Source organism: Petaurus breviceps, unplaced genomic scaffold, assembly GCF_028583685.1.
Source record: "Petaurus breviceps papuanus isolate PSGF00001 unplaced genomic scaffold, PetGlider_PUasm1.0 90823, whole genome shotgun sequence".
NCBI lineage: Eukaryota > Metazoa > Chordata > Mammalia > Diprotodontia > Petauridae > Petaurus > Petaurus breviceps.
The window spans coordinates 9590502-9606304 of NW_027187352.1; the positions used below are offsets into that span (position 1 = coordinate 9590502).

Genomic DNA, 15803 nt, shown 5'->3' on the forward strand with positions numbered 1-15803 from the left:
AGCAGATAAGCATACAATAATACAATTTGAATCTCTACTTTCCTTAAGAGCTCAGCTTAAGTACTGCCTTCTACATGAATTTTCCTGATTTCCTAACACCTAGTCCAGCCACCTCCTAGAGGATGAAAACTCTTTTAGGACAGGAACTGTTTCATTTTTATATTTGTATCCTGGCAAAGTGCAGATATTTAATTAATACTCATGAACTGACTGATTAATGTAATGGTATGATGAATATGAAAAATTTAGAGAAACATGGATCATGGGATTATAGGTGGAAGGGACCTCAGAGACTATCTAGTTCAACTTTATTTTACAGATGAGGAAACTGAAGCCAAGGAAATTAAGTAATCTATCAAAGTAAGTTGGATTTCAAAAAACATGAATTGATTCACAGTGAAGTAATTAACATGATGCAAGAAATTAAAATGAGGTAAAAGTTATTAGTAAAACTTTAAAAAATAAAGGAAATAAATTTAAACTTCCAATTCTAACAAGGCATGTAGTAAACTGTAGCCCATAACAAGAATTCAGAGCAAAGCAGTCTTCTTCAATGACAAAAACCGTTTTCAGCAAAAGCAGAAAAGCAATATACATAATTACTATAACAATATAGGCTAGGGATAGGGATTCCACCTGTGATTACATTAGTACAGGGGAATCGTGGACAAAGAAACTCTCTTAACTAATGCTGGTTGGAACCTTTTCTGCCCCTCACAGTCCTGGAGTCTTGTACAGTGCTAAGAAGCTAAATGACTTGCCAGCCCTGCCTGGTACATGTCAGAGGCAGGACTTGAGCCCAGGGCTTCTAGGCTTCAATGCTGGCTCTTTTGGAGTCATGTGGACCCTCACAAGATAAACAGAAAAAAGAAGAAACCAAACTGGATAGTGGGCCTGGAGAAGAATGGGGAAAATACACCTTTCCTCATTTGTGAGAGAAGTAGAAACTAAAGCTGTGCAGGCCTGCATGAGCCTGAGTCAGACTGGCAGTCAGTGTGACTGAGTCATTCTTTTTCGGGTCTTTTCAAAATCTTTGTCACATATTACTTCTTGGAGGAGAGGGGCAGAACAGATTCAGAAATTAACATGATATAAAGGGTGTCAGTAAAATTTAACAAAAAATAAGGAAATAAATCTAAACTTCCAATTCTAGCAGGGCAGGTAGCAAACTGTAGCCTACTACAAGAATTTAGAGCAAAGCAGTCTTCTTCAATGATAAAAATTGTTTTCCATTTAAGAAAACATTCTGTACAAGTCTTTCTCTAACAGTGCCTTTTATTGACTATATGGTAACAATTCACCACCATACTTAAACTACTGATTTGGCAACCAGGAGGGTGCCTTATTCTTTCAGAAAGCACTTGTCATTTACCAATTTTTGTTTACAGCCTGAACACACTGAAATTTTTTTTTCTACATGAAAAAACATATTCAGCTTTAAAAATGGAGCCATGAACTCATGGGACTGTCATACATCATCGTAGATAAATATAGCTTTTCTAAATCTAATTGACATTTACTCCATTTAAAACGTCTATTAAAATAAAATTGAAGAAAAGCAGGGAGAAAAAAGCTCAACAACTTGTTCTTGGATATTAGATCATACATGGATCTGAAACATGATGTACTGTATACTAATAACCTAGGGCTTTGCAAATTAAATTGGGAACATCTGACTGACATTACTAAAAAAAGACTTCATCTCTTGAAAAAATAAAAATTCTGTAATCCACCAATTTAGTTTTATGTCAAGTATCTTTGCACGCTGTGTTTATTCTCTTCTGTACCTTCACTAAATTTTATTAAGAATATCTTTCATGTGATAAGGAAGGCTATACGACACATTCTACAACTTCCTAAGAATCTCCAATGTTTGCTGGCTACATGCTAAAACATAAACATTTAAAGCCTTACAAAGCTTCTGAGGTAGTATTCTCCTTGACAATAAAGGTATGAATGAATATGCAGAGATAAAGGATATCTTTATGGCATATTCTATTAGTATCAGGAATCAAACTGACAGGAAAAAAATACAGAAATGTGGAGAATATGAATCATACAGAACAAGAAAACTATAATAGGAAAAAAATGAAGGGTCACTGAATCTCAGTGGCTCCAGGATGGAACTCTGAATAGCACACACTATTATGTCTCCTCTTCCTACCAGGTCTGACTAGGTAAGTCTCCTGAGGGAATGTAAGCTCTTTGAGGGAAGGGACTGTTTCTTTTTTGATTTGTATCTTCAGCATTTAGCACAATGCATGGTATGTAATAGGTACTCACTAAACATTGTTGAATTACCCTGCTTGACTCCCAATTTCGAGTCTTCTCTACTATTGAAAGTCTTATAATCTGACTCAAACCTATCATTATGGGCTGACCACAAATTACTTCTGTGATATGTGCTAGGTTCCAGCCAAACTGCAATTTCTGATATGGCCCAAACAAACCATTCCAACTCTTAGCATCATGCCTTTGTGCCAGCTGTCTATCCCCCATTCCTAGAAAGCTTTTCTCACCTTTATCTCCCTTCAAGTTTAACCGTAAGTGCTACCTTCTACAAAAGGCCTTTTAAAATTTCTCTAGTTGTTAGACACAACTCATTCCCTCCAAAAATAACCTGGAATTTATTCTGTAAATCTAAGCTTACATTTTTTTCACCTGAAAAATGGGGATAGTATTTGCACATTTTATGTCAGATTATGATAAAAATGTTCTGTAAACTATAAAGCACTACATTAATGTCAACTATTATTATGCTTCTTCACCCCTACTAGATGATATCTTCCTCCTTGATGGGAATAAGTGTTTGTTACTCATTTTTGTATCTCCCCTACACGTCTAGCACTTGAACATTTATTAAATATTGAAGGACTGATATAGCTTTACTGACTGCTTAAAAATACTCCACAAAAGCAAAATTTTTCCAGAGAATACTTACATATTCATTCTTTAATAAAGATTATTCTCAAGATACTACGTTCTAAGATCAAGGAACAGTAGCCTGAAAAAGTTTTTTTTTTTTTAAATTGTTATCATAGTTCATATAATTTTTTATTTTATTATTATTATTTTTTAAGCAATTGGGGTTAAGTAACTTGCTCAAGGTTACACGGCCAGGTGTTTCTGGGTGGGTGCTAAGTGTCAGAGCCCGGATTCGATCTCCAGGTCATCCCAACACTGGAGCCAATGCTCTTACTCGCTTAGCCACCTGGCCGCCCCTATAGTTCATATATATATTTTAAATGTCTTTAATATTCTTAGAATCACAGAGTTTGAAGAGACTTCTAAGATCATCTAACCCAATCTGATAACTATGCAAGTCAATGCACATTTATTTAGCCCCTAAAAAGATAATGACAAAACAATCCTTGCTCTGTATCCCTCTACTAGGATACGTTATGTTCACAGGTAAATTAAATACAAGATAATCAGAAGAAGGAGAGAGCAAAATTAAGTGCATCAGGGATGGCTTCTAATAGCAGTTAGTTTAATTGGGTCTTGTATGAAGTCAGAAAGTTCAATCAATCAAAATGCATTTATTAAGTGCTTACTATGTGCCACATACTATGTTAGATACAAAGACAAAAGTGAAATAGTTTGCTGAATGGATAATACACATCACATGTACATTTACAGCATTCCAACTTTTGCCTTAGGTGGCAATGATGGAAACCTCCTGGAGTAAGAGTTAATATAAGTTCTAGTATCTTACGTTCTATCAGAGAGACTTTATACATATATATGAGGCTAGAATCCATATCTCCTTGACTTTTAAGTCCAGTTTTCAATTTGACTAAAAAATACTTATTTTGCAACTAATATATAGGAAGCATTTTATAACACATGTCCTTTCAGAGTAGTAGTTTTGTTTCATTTCTTGGGGTGTGCTTTATCCTTTCCACTTACTATTTGTCTGTCTGTCTCTCTCACATGATACCCAATCCAATGGGTCTCATTATGTTTAAAAGAAAATTTAAATACAAATACATAATTTCCTTTGTATCAATCACTCATCTTTATAGATGAGGTTTTAAAAAAAGTAGTCACAAACCATCTCCAGAGTACCAGAGCTAAAAATATAGATATTCAATTACATGGCTGAAATTATGGGGATATGTGGCAATACAACTCAGAAATAATATCTGGGGCTTTTAGTCAGACTGCAAGCTAAAGGTGAGTAATTTGGCAGCTAAAAATGCTAATGTGATCTTGGCTACACTGGGGAATGTATAGGGTCCAGAATGAAGGAGGTAATGGTCTGACTCTCCTCTATCCTTTAATCCAAAGTATTGTGTTTGGTTCTGGGAGTTGGTTCTATATTTTGAGACGGGCAATGACAAACTAGAGACTGTCCAGAAAGATAAGTGGGGCAGTGAGAGAGAGCTCAAAGTCATGTCACAAATAAAAAACTTGGGGATGTTTAATCCAGAAGAAAGTGGGTAGGGTTAGGGGAGTAAGGGAAAGAGGAATGGAGAATAAATGATGTGGGAACTATTTCCAATAATCTGAATAGCTGTCATATGGGAAAAAGATTGGATTTGTTGTTTCATCTCAGAAGAAACAGGGAGTAATCAATGGAAGTTACAGAGACAAGAATTTAGCTAAATATAAGTAAGAAATCCTAATAATTTGAGTTGTTCAAAAGTGGAATACACTGCAACAGGATGGAGGGAGTTTCCCCTCAGTAGAGGTCTTTGAGTGGAACCTGAAAGACCATAATTTAGGATGTTTATAGAGAAAATTCTTGTTTATATATACGTTGTACTAGATGTGATCTGTAGTCCTGCTTTTAAATCCAAGACTCTTAAAGTTGCAAATCAAGGAAATGCTTGAATGAATATGTTTTAACAGGAAAAATGAGAAATCTCAACTAAAAAGGGAACAGATCTCAAGAGGCAAGATGTTTCATTATGGTTACACATCCCAATTTCAAAATTTAAGGGAAGTAATATTATGAAACCCAAAGTCTAATTCTAGTATCCAGGAATGCCTAGAGAGAAGAAACAGTCTTATCACTCCCATCTGCACCACAATCAATAGCCACTAACAGCAAACAAACTACAGAAAGTTCTGTACCCTGACATCACTTCAAGATGAAGCTGTGCTGAGACAGTCAAGAAGGCAGGAACATCAAAGAAATTCTTCCCCGGTTGTTTCACTTTGCTTGATGGCTGAAATCCAAGAACACAGGAAACAGAAAACTATTAAAGACCTAATTTGATTTTCATTTCATATCACTCATTCACTGAAAAACATTTTAAGGCCATACAAATTTCTATTTAAGACTATGATCAACAATCACAGAGAACCTGGGTTAGAATCTCTATTCTTACTGCCTGTGTGACTTTCAGCAAATCACTTAACTTCTCTGGGCCTCATTTTGGGCCTAGACAACCTTGAAGCTATTATCCAATTCTAAGTCTATGTATATGGAGAATACCTGAAGAAGACGAAAAATCAAAGGCACAAAATGTTAGCTTTAGAAAAAACTAAGGGATCGTTCAAGCTTACTGCCTCATTTTACAGAAAGAAAAACAGAGCATTTTATTAGGCACAGGGCTAATTTAGAGAAAGCACTAGATTTGAAGTTACAATTCTACCATTTCTTGAATGACTTTGGCTAAGTAATTTCACTGCTTTGGCCTTCAGTTTCTTCATCTGCAAGATAAGGGGGTTGAACTTAGATAAATCCTAAGGTCCTTTTCTACTTTAGATTCTATCAAAGTTCTCTCTCTCAAAATAAACAGAGAGAATATGCCTGTATCACATAATAAGCTTCTCCCTCTATAAACTGACTGATAGCAATTACCAAGTGCTAGAAATGTATATATCACTTCAAGAATCGGAGACTCCATTTATCTGGCCAAATATATTCATACTCCAGTGTCCTTCATGAGTCTTCTGACAGCTACATTGATCTTTGGACAAGAGAAAACTCAATGTTGGCTGATATGTAAAGACTTAGGGTGGTAGAGCTTGCCCAAGCCATCATAAAATTGTGATTATCTTCCATGTGCACACACCTACTACTTAGGTCTACATGAAGATATCTAAAAGATAATAGGGAGAAAGGAATGGGAAAAAAACAAGATTCACTCATCTACAAAGGAAGAACTGTTATATGGTCCTAAGGACAAAGGTTAGTAGGAAAATTAGAAAGATATAAAGCAAAGAAAGAAAACTAAAGAATAGCATAACTAATGAATATTGATGCAAATACCCCAATAAAAACCAAAGTAGAAATTGTAAAAATCAATGAAAAGCTTAACAAAATGAAAACAAAGAACCCCAATGAATTGGTAAATAAAATGAAAAGCTAACTGAGTGAAAAAAAAAACATATAAACCAGGAGTCAGTCTTAGTAAAAACGGGGGGAAAAAAAGCAAATTTCCAGTATCAAAAAGAAAAAAAGGAAAAATCAAAACATGAAGAAATAAAGAAAATTATTAGAAACTATTGTTCCTACTTGTATGTCAACAAACTAACAATTTAAATTAAGAATCAATACTTACATAGATATGAAATACTCAGATCATCAGAATAAGAAATAGGGAATTTAAATAATCCAATATGAGAACAGGAAACCAACCACGAAAAAGCTCTCAAAAAGAGCCCCCAAAAACAAAACTCTAGGATCAGCAACATTTACAAGAGAAGTCAATAAAAATTTTAAAAATTAATTAATTCAAATATTAAATTAGCTGTTTGCAAAAATAATTTTAAAAGGGAAGGAAGGCCCCATAAAATCCCTTCTATGACAAGATATGGTCTTGATGTCAAACCAGCAAAAGATAAAACAAGAGTTAGAAAACTAAAAATCAATATTCTGAATGAAAAATATCAGCAAAGAGACTCCAGTAACATACCAAAAAGATTGTACACTATGATCAGGAAGAATTTATGTTAGGAATATAAAGTTGCTACAATATTAGAAAAGCTACAAAATAACAGAACATGTTAAATATTAATTTATAAAACCCAAATCACATGACTATATCAATGTTTGACAAAAAATACATCCCCCATTTTTATTAAAATACTAGAATATCATAAGAACAAATGGATCTTTCCTTAAAGCAGCAAACTATCTAAAACCAAGAACCATCATTAGAAATATCTAATGAAGATTAAACCAGAACCTTTCCGATAACACAAGGCTAAAGCAAGGATATGCATGATCACCATTATTATTTAACATAGTGCTAGAAATGCTAGCTATAGCATTAAGACAAGAAAAAAATTGAGGGAATAGAAGTGAAGAGGAAATAATATTACTGCTTTTTGCAGATGACACAACAGTATACATAGATAACCCTAGAACATCAACTAATTGAAACAATAACTTGAGCAAAGTAGCAAGTTATAAAATAAAACTATGCAAATCATTGAATTTTTTATATATTACCAACAAACCCAGCAGAAGCAGACATAAAGTGAAATTCTATTAAAAAATAACTATAGGGCATATAGAATACCAATTTTTGGGTTGTTCTTGGCAAAGATACTCAAGGTATCTTTTTCTTCTCTAGTTCATTTTACAGATGAGGAACTGAGACAAACAGGGTTAAGTAACTTGCCCAGGATCACACAGGTAGTGAGTGTCTGAAGTCAAATTTGAACTCAGACAGATGAGTTTTCTTGACTTCAGGTCTGGTACTCTATCCACTGTGCCACCTAGCTGCTCTACAAAATGCAATTTTACATAAATAAATACAAACCTAAACAAGTGGAGATATTAATTACTCATGTCTGGACTGTGCCAAAATCATAAAAATTTGAAAAAGACAATGCTGCCTAAATTAATTTACTCATTTCAGTGCCATACCAATCAAACTAACAGAGGATTTCTTTAGAGAGTTAGAAGAAAAAAAAAACAAAATTCAATTGAGAAAGAAAAAGTCAAGATTCTCAACATCATTATTTTTTTAATAATGAAATAAAGAAAGGGGATTAGGAAGCATTAGATTTCAAACAATATTACAAACCCGCAGTTAGAGCAATGGATAGGGTCTAGAATCAGGAAGACTTGAGTTCAAATCCAGTCTCAGACACTTACTAGCTGTGTGACCCTGGGCAAGTCATTTAAACCTTGTTTGTCTCAGTTTCTTCACATATAAAATGGAGATTAATAGTACCTTCCTCCTAGTGTTATTGTGAGGACCAGATGAGATAATTGGAAAGTACTTAGCATAATGCCTGATACATAGAAAGTGTTGTATAAATGTTAGGTATCAAAACTAATTGTTACAAGTGAAAAATAGGAAGTCAATCAGTGGAAGAGATTAGGTACACAACATACAGAAGCAAGTGAATACAGTAACACAATTTTAAAATCCAAAGACTCTCCACTGCTAGAGTAAGGAATTAAATTAAATAAAAACTGCTAGGAAGACTGAAAGCCATCCAGCAGAAATTAAGTTTAGACTAAGATCTTATACCATATACTACAATGAGCTCTGAAAAGAAATATGTCCTTGATATTAAAGTTCACATCGTAAGTAAATTAAAGGAACAAAGGGAAAATGCCTTTCATAAATATAGATAAGCAAACAGTTCATAAAATAACAGGGGATCATGGAAAATAAAATGGGCAATTTTGATTACATAAAATTGAAATGTTTTTGTACAAACGAAATCAATGCAGTTAAAATTAGAAGAAAAATAGCTAAGTGGGGGAAAAAATCTTGGTAACAAGTTTTATTTTTAAAAATTGGATTTTTAAAAAACATTTTAAAAGTTTCCCCAGTGTCCCATTCACTTCCTGTCCCGAAGAACTACCCCCAAACACAAAGTATTTTGCAAAGGAAAAAAAAAGCAAAAAGCAAAACTGATACAATGCAGAAGTCTGGAAATATGTGCAAGGTATCACCCTCACGGATCTCCCATTTCTACAGAAGGGTAGAATAAGGATGTTCTCTCCTATCTCTTTGTAACCATGTTTAATTCTTTGTAACTTTGCAACATTCACTTTATTTTGTTGTTGCTCTTTCTATTTAGAAAGCTGTAGTTCAATTTAATTCTGAATTCAATAAACATCTATTAAGTATTTACTATGTGCCTAGAACTGTGCTAAGCACTGCTGACAGAAAAAGCAAAGACAGTCCCTGCCCTCAAGGAGTTTACAATCTAACGTAGTCATTATTTATATTATTTTCTTGGCTATGCTTACTTCCCTCAGTATTAGTTAATGGAGATCTTTCCATGTTTATTTGTATTCATCATTTGTGTCATTTCTTATAGTACAATAATATTCTATTACATTCAAGAACAGTAATTTGTTTAGCCATTCCCCAGTCGATAGGCATCTACTCTCCTTCCAAGTCTTTGCCATCACAAAAAGTGTTCCTATGAATATTTTAGTATCTATGATGGCTTTTGGCCTCCTTGGGGAATAAGTCTAGCAGTGGAATCTCTGGGTCAAAGAGTATATACATCTCATTCACTTTACTGCATAATGCCAAAAGAATTTCCCAAAACAGTTGTACTGATTTGTAGCTCCACCAATGATGAATTAGCATACCTATCTTCCACAAACCCCTCCAACATTGACTGTTCTCACCTTTGTGTCATTTTTGCCATTTTGCAAGGTGTGAAGTAAAACTTCAAGTTGCTTTGAATTGTAATTCTCTTATTATTAGTGATGTGAAGACTCTTTATTATGTCTGTTAGTAGTCTTTGGAGAATTATTTGCTCATATCCTTTGACCATTTTATCTATCAGGGAATGACTTTAGCAAGTGTCTTTGACAAAAGTTTGATATCCAAGATCCACAGGGAACTGATTCAGATATATCAAGGAAAACAGACATTCCCTAAGAGACACTGGTCAAAGGTTATGCTTTGTTGTTGTTTTCCATCCTTCATTTTCAAAGAAGACCAATGACATCCATGATGAGTGTCTGACTGTGGCTAATCAGTCCAATATGAGGTCAAAAGGTTCTTCCACAGGTCTGGCACAAGTAGCTCATTAAAACATTTGGGGTGGAGATGTCTCTGGATTTGTGCAGCTCACCTTTTCTTTGTGCTACTATAATTCTGCTTTGCTCATGGAGTACAACAGTGCTTTCTTTGATGTGGGCATTTATTATGGTAATGGGATTTGAATATCTTCCATGTCCCTTGTATTGTAAGGTAACAAGTACTTAGCACTTAGTTTCAAGTTCATAATTGTGTCAAGTATTAAGACCTAGAACTTGTGAATTCAACAGTGGGATGAACTTGCTGATATAACAGGAAGGGGTGGGGCAGGAAGGAGGTAATACCATGTATAAGGAGAGGCCTAGGCTGGAGAGAAGAGAGATTTGGAGAGCAGAACTTGTTGTGGCAGAACTTCGGAGAGCCAGCCAGAACTTTTGCTGAGAACTTCTGTTGAGAACTGCCGGGAGCAAGCAGCATGGAGGCTGAGCAGCTACTGTGAGTGAGGAGAGGAGGATCCTTGCCTGAAGTAGCCTGTTTTGTTTTGAAGGGTTGGGCATATAGGTGTTCACTGCATTAACTATGTGTACCAACTTCATGGTTACAGTAATGACTTTGACCTTCTGGTTTTGGGACTCAGCTTTCTGGTATTTGAATAAATGCTTTGGCTCTGACCTCCATGTGGAGAACCTGTTACATTTTGTGATTCACAACTACACCAACATATTTATAGTCACTTTAGGTGCTGTGAATATTGCATTGTTGTTACAGCATGTCATGCTGGGCAGTCCTATGCCAGAGTCTTTCATATGTCATAATGAATACTAAAGTTCTTCAGAGAGACCTTGAGAGTGTCCTTGCATTGTTTCTTCTGACTACCAAGTGAGAACTTGCCTTGGGCAATCATACATTTGGCATTTGGGCCAGGTGACCAGGCAATTGGGAGTTGCGCTCTCAGCAGTAGAGTTCGAATGCTTTGAAGTTCAGCTTGAGATGACCTCAGTGTACAGCATCTTTTCTTGCTAAGTAATTTTCAGAATCTTCCTAAGATAATTCAAGTGGAAGTGGTTCAGTTTCCTAGCTTGGTGCTGGTAGACTATCCAGGTTTCATAGGCATTCAACAGTGAAGTCAGCACAATGACTGTAGACCTTCAGGTTGATAAGCAATATAATACTTCCTCTCTCTCATGCTTTCTTTTGGAGTTTCCCAAACTCTTAGTTAGCTCTACCTATATACGTATCAATGTCATCATCTATGTGAACATCTCTGGAAAGTAAACTGCCAAGGTGAGTGAATTTGTCCACAGAATTTAGTTTCTCCATGTAGTGTGAACCAATGGTTCCACATATAGATGATGCAGTGCTGACTGGTAGAGTACCTCTGTTTTCTTGGTATTGACTATCAAGTCAATATTAGCAAAAGTGGTAGAGAACTGATCCAAACCCTGCTGCACCTCAGCCTCAGAGGTTGCACTGAGTACATAATCATTTGCACACATGATAACAATCTGCCATGTGCACCAACTCTTTCTCCACTTTGGTCTTGGCTTGTAGCTTTTCCAAGTTAAAGAATTTACCATCAGTGTGGTAGCTGACCTCGATGCCTTTTTTTGTCCATGTCAAAGGCACCTGACTACATTGTAGAAAACATCATGCTAAAAATGCATAAGTATTTTTTAAAGAAAGAAATGCAAACTATCTATAGCCATATGAAGAAATAGTCCAAATAACTGATAACTAGAAAAATCCTTATCAAAATAACTCAAGTTCCAGTTTACATTCATCAGTACCTATTAGCAGAGATGACAAAAAAAAGGAGTGATATTTGCTGGAGGGGCTACTGGAAGATAGGTACACTAAAGAACTGTTGATGGGGATGTGAACTCATCAAGTCATTCTGGAAAGAAATCTGACACTCTGCTTAAAAAGTCACTAACCTCTGTATACTCTTTAACCCAATAGTATAACTAATAGACCTATATCCCAGATATCAAAAGACTAAAAATATGTGGAAAAATACATACACACATATTTTTTTTCTTTTTTGCCTTTTCTTTTTTTTTGAGGGCAGTTGGGGTTAAGTGACTTGCCCAAAGTCACATGGCTAATAAGTGTGTTAAGTGTCTGAGGCTGGATTTGAAATCAGGTCCTCTTGACTTCAGGGTCGGTGCTCTATTCACTGTACCACCTAGCCACCCTGACATATTTTTTTTCTATCTATTAAAACTCTCTTGGGTTCTAACAAGGAAACAGAAACTATGAGAGAGCTCATGTTAGGAAATATCTGAACAAATTGTGGTGTATGAATGTAATGGAATATTAATATGCCATAAAAGTGGAAAAAAGGTTTCAAAGAAAATAAGGAAGAATTATATGAACTGATGAACAGTGAATGGAAAGAGAAGAATTTATAAAATTATAATATTAAAAAAATTAAGAAACCAACTTTAAAAGACTTAAGAACTCTGATCAATGCAATAACCAGACATAATTCAAGAAATTTCCCTTACTCAGGCATAAGAAAGTTCCAATCCTGAATCACCAACTGTCTGCAGGTCAATTCAAACTGGATATCCTATAGGCATCTCAAATGCAACATGTTCAAAACAGAACTCATTTCTTTCCTGAAAACCTACCATTCTTCTCAACTAGCTTATTTCTATTCAAGTTCACAATTGCAACATCACCCTGAACTACTCAATCTCTCTTACTCGATTTATTTGATCAGCTGATCAATCTAATCCATCTCCTCCCATTTCCTGTACAGGCTGTCCCCCATGCCTAAACCGCTCCACCCTATTTACTGACACTTCTTAGAATCATTAGCATTCTTTCAAGGTTCAGCTCAAAATGTCACCTTCTATATGAAGCCTCTCCTGAACCCCTGGCTATTTGTGCTTAACCCCCAAGTTATCTTGTATTTATTTCATATTTACTTAATATGTACATATTGTCTCCTCTGATTACATTGTAACCTCCTTTCCAGTAAGAATTTTCTCAGTTTTGTCTCTGTATACTCAATACCTAGTACAGTGCCTAGAACTTAGTAGGTAATTAATAAATCTTTGACTGACAAAGCATTAAAGAACTAAAGAGAGTTACTTGCTCAATTCTGATGTATATGCAGCATTATAAGAAGAAATTAGTAAGATCTACAGTGATATCTCAAAACATTAAATTCCAAGTTTCTGTTTATGAATATTTTTTAACAATTAATACAAGTTGATTATTCTCAATTTTTAATTCTTTAAATGTATAAAGAAGTCTTTAAAGATTCCTGTTAAATTGTATTTATATAGTATTTCTCATGCCAAAATAAATATATCTATGGAATAAAATAAATTTATCAAATATTTAAATTAGAGGAGAGAGACTCTATGCCACTAAAAATAAGAAAACAAAAACTGTATTCAGCTTGGAAATTTGTTATGATTTAATAATATTTCATATTTATATAGAATCTTCTTACCTATGAAGTAGAAAGTGTTATTATTGCCCTATTACAGATGAAGAAATTATGATAAGAGAAATTCAACAACCTAGATCCTCTGACTCCAAATCCACTGATCTTTCCAGCTATCCTAGATTGCTTCTCAAGTTATTAACAGAATATTAAAAGACAGCTATGTTCTTCATGACAAGTCAACCCCATGGCACAACATATAAACTAATGCTTTGTGATCTGAGGTCAATACCACAACTGCTTCTCAGTTTCCCCAGGCCCCTTGTCAAAGTTACTTTTTCAAAATATTCTAGAACTGACGATTTAAGCATTCACATTTCACCACAAAAGGAACACCTAGAGGACTATACTTTATGTCAATACAAATTCAACACGTATTTACTAAGCCACTAATATGTCTAGTTGAGAGGGTATGGAGAAAAACAAAGTCAAATGGACATACAAATACATAACAGTCTCTGCCTTGAACTTTTATTAAGGTCCTACTTTGTACAGAACACATGTGCTAGGCAATGGAGGAAACAGAAATTTTAGACAAGATGTAGCCCTTGCCTTGAAGGAACTTACAAATCTTAGGGAGATAATGAACCTACATAAGTGAAAATAAGTAAAAAAATAAAATAAAAATGAAAAAACAAAATACTACAAACAGTCTGTGAGGTCTGAAAAAGAAGCTCTGCAAATTACTGTTGAATGAGGGAATGAGAGAAAGCAATGACATTTTAAAAAAAGAGACATTTTAGTTGTCTTTAAATGACAGACTGGAATTCAAAGAGGAATCACAAAATTGGGCATTTAAATGTGAGGAATAGTATAATGAAAATGCAGAGAGTTGTTGTGTAAGCAAAGTGTAAGCTTCAGGAGATAACTCCAAGGTTTTGGACATGTAAACACTGGCAAAAAAGTAGTCAGAAGACCGAGTAGGTTTAAAGGGAAAGTGATAAATTCTATTTTAGACATACTGGGGCTAGAGGGGTGGTGAGACCTCTGTATGAAGGACAGTGGAGATGAAAGTCACTTAGCTGGTCAACAAGCATTTATTAAGTGCTAGCCATTCTAGTTGGTGTTTTCTTAAGTCCAGAATAAAAATAAAAATTAAATATTTTTAAAGTGGAGGTTAAGAGCATAGCTCTGGAGCCTGTATTACAACAGAATGAAAAGATTTAGAGCTGAAAGGGCCCTAAATATCATCAAGTCCAATTCTCCCCTCTTTAGAAAAGAAAGTGGAAAAGCTAAGAGATTTGCTCATGGTCATGTAACTAGTGCCTATTAAAGGCAGCATCGGGACTCAGGTTATCCTGACTTGAAGTTTAGCCCTCAATCCACAACTAAGCTTCCTCTCTCTCGAATCTGTAGCCATTTGGAAAGCACAGTTATGCGGAGTTCCTCAAATTGCATTCTATGTTTTATGCTTTTTGGATCTGGCAATTTGGTCAACAGAATGATCTGTTACTTGAACTATAGAAATTGAATTTAATAGCCTTTGATAGAACTATACTGGTATTTGTTAAGTTTATCTCTTTTCCACTAACTAGGGTAGAAGTAATTTCTTTTTCTGGCCCAGTGTCTAAAGATCCTTCTTATTTATTATCTTGATAATTTCACCTTTGTCTAGAAAACTGGATGGCTTATAACGGAAAAAAAAACTTCTAGTAAAACAAGCTCCCTTGAATTAAGAAAGGAGTGTTTTGTTTTTGTCATTATATCCACCAGGGTCTTGGACATGGTAGGTACTTAATAAACATTTGTTGAACTGAAATGAGTCAAGATTTTTAAAAAATCTTGATTTATAGTAGAAAACTATACATTTTCTTTAAACAACTAATCTAGCTATTGCATTTAAAACTCAATCTGAAAAATCAACATCAGAAGGAAGAAAAAGGTTCAAATCCTCATAAAAATATTTTTGGCTTTACTTTTATTGCAATTATTATTTGACTTAGCTATGATCATCCAATTAAGTCTGTAGCAACCACACTATTCTGGCTTTATGTAACAATTTTGCAGTTCATTACTCAATTATAATAACAAATAACAACCATCAATTATGCCTAAAGATGGTGGGTTTTTTCCTTAGACTTTTCGGTTCTTGGCTTTTATTATGGAAGCAAATCTGCTTACTAGCCACTTGAAAAAAATGTTTGCTGAACAAATTTACTAAGCAGTACTTTAATGGTCTGAAACACACTGCTTCTATTTCACAAAGTATCTTAAAACCTGAGAGAATGTATCTTCTCACCTCAAAAAAAGTAACTAAAATGGTCTGTTTCATTTGCTTGTCAGGGTCCATGTTCTCTCTTGGAAAATGACTTAGAAACCCTACTAATCTCCTAATGCCATCCAAGGTACACCTCTTTGGCTATAAGAAGATATATTTGTGTGTGTGTGTGTGTGTGTGTGTGTGTGTGTGTGTGTGTGTGTGT

General features: G+C 34.8%; 1 protein-coding gene across 5 annotated transcripts in view; it reads right to left on the reverse strand.

Moving 5' to 3' along the window:
* NARS2 (asparaginyl-tRNA synthetase 2, mitochondrial) overlaps positions 1-15803 on the reverse strand; it is a 174731-nt gene that overhangs the window by 108390 nt on the left and 50538 nt on the right. For 4 of the 5 annotated variants that reach the window (XM_069070945.1, XM_069070944.1, XM_069070943.1 and 1 more), the window contains one exon: positions 5080-5174. The exons of the other annotated variant lie outside the window; for it this stretch is intronic. In XM_069070945.1, coding sequence (XP_068927046.1) covers positions 5080-5174 — 95 coding nt within the window. The remainder of the gene's footprint in view (positions 1-5079; positions 5175-15803) is intronic. 5 annotated transcript variants of the gene reach the window in all.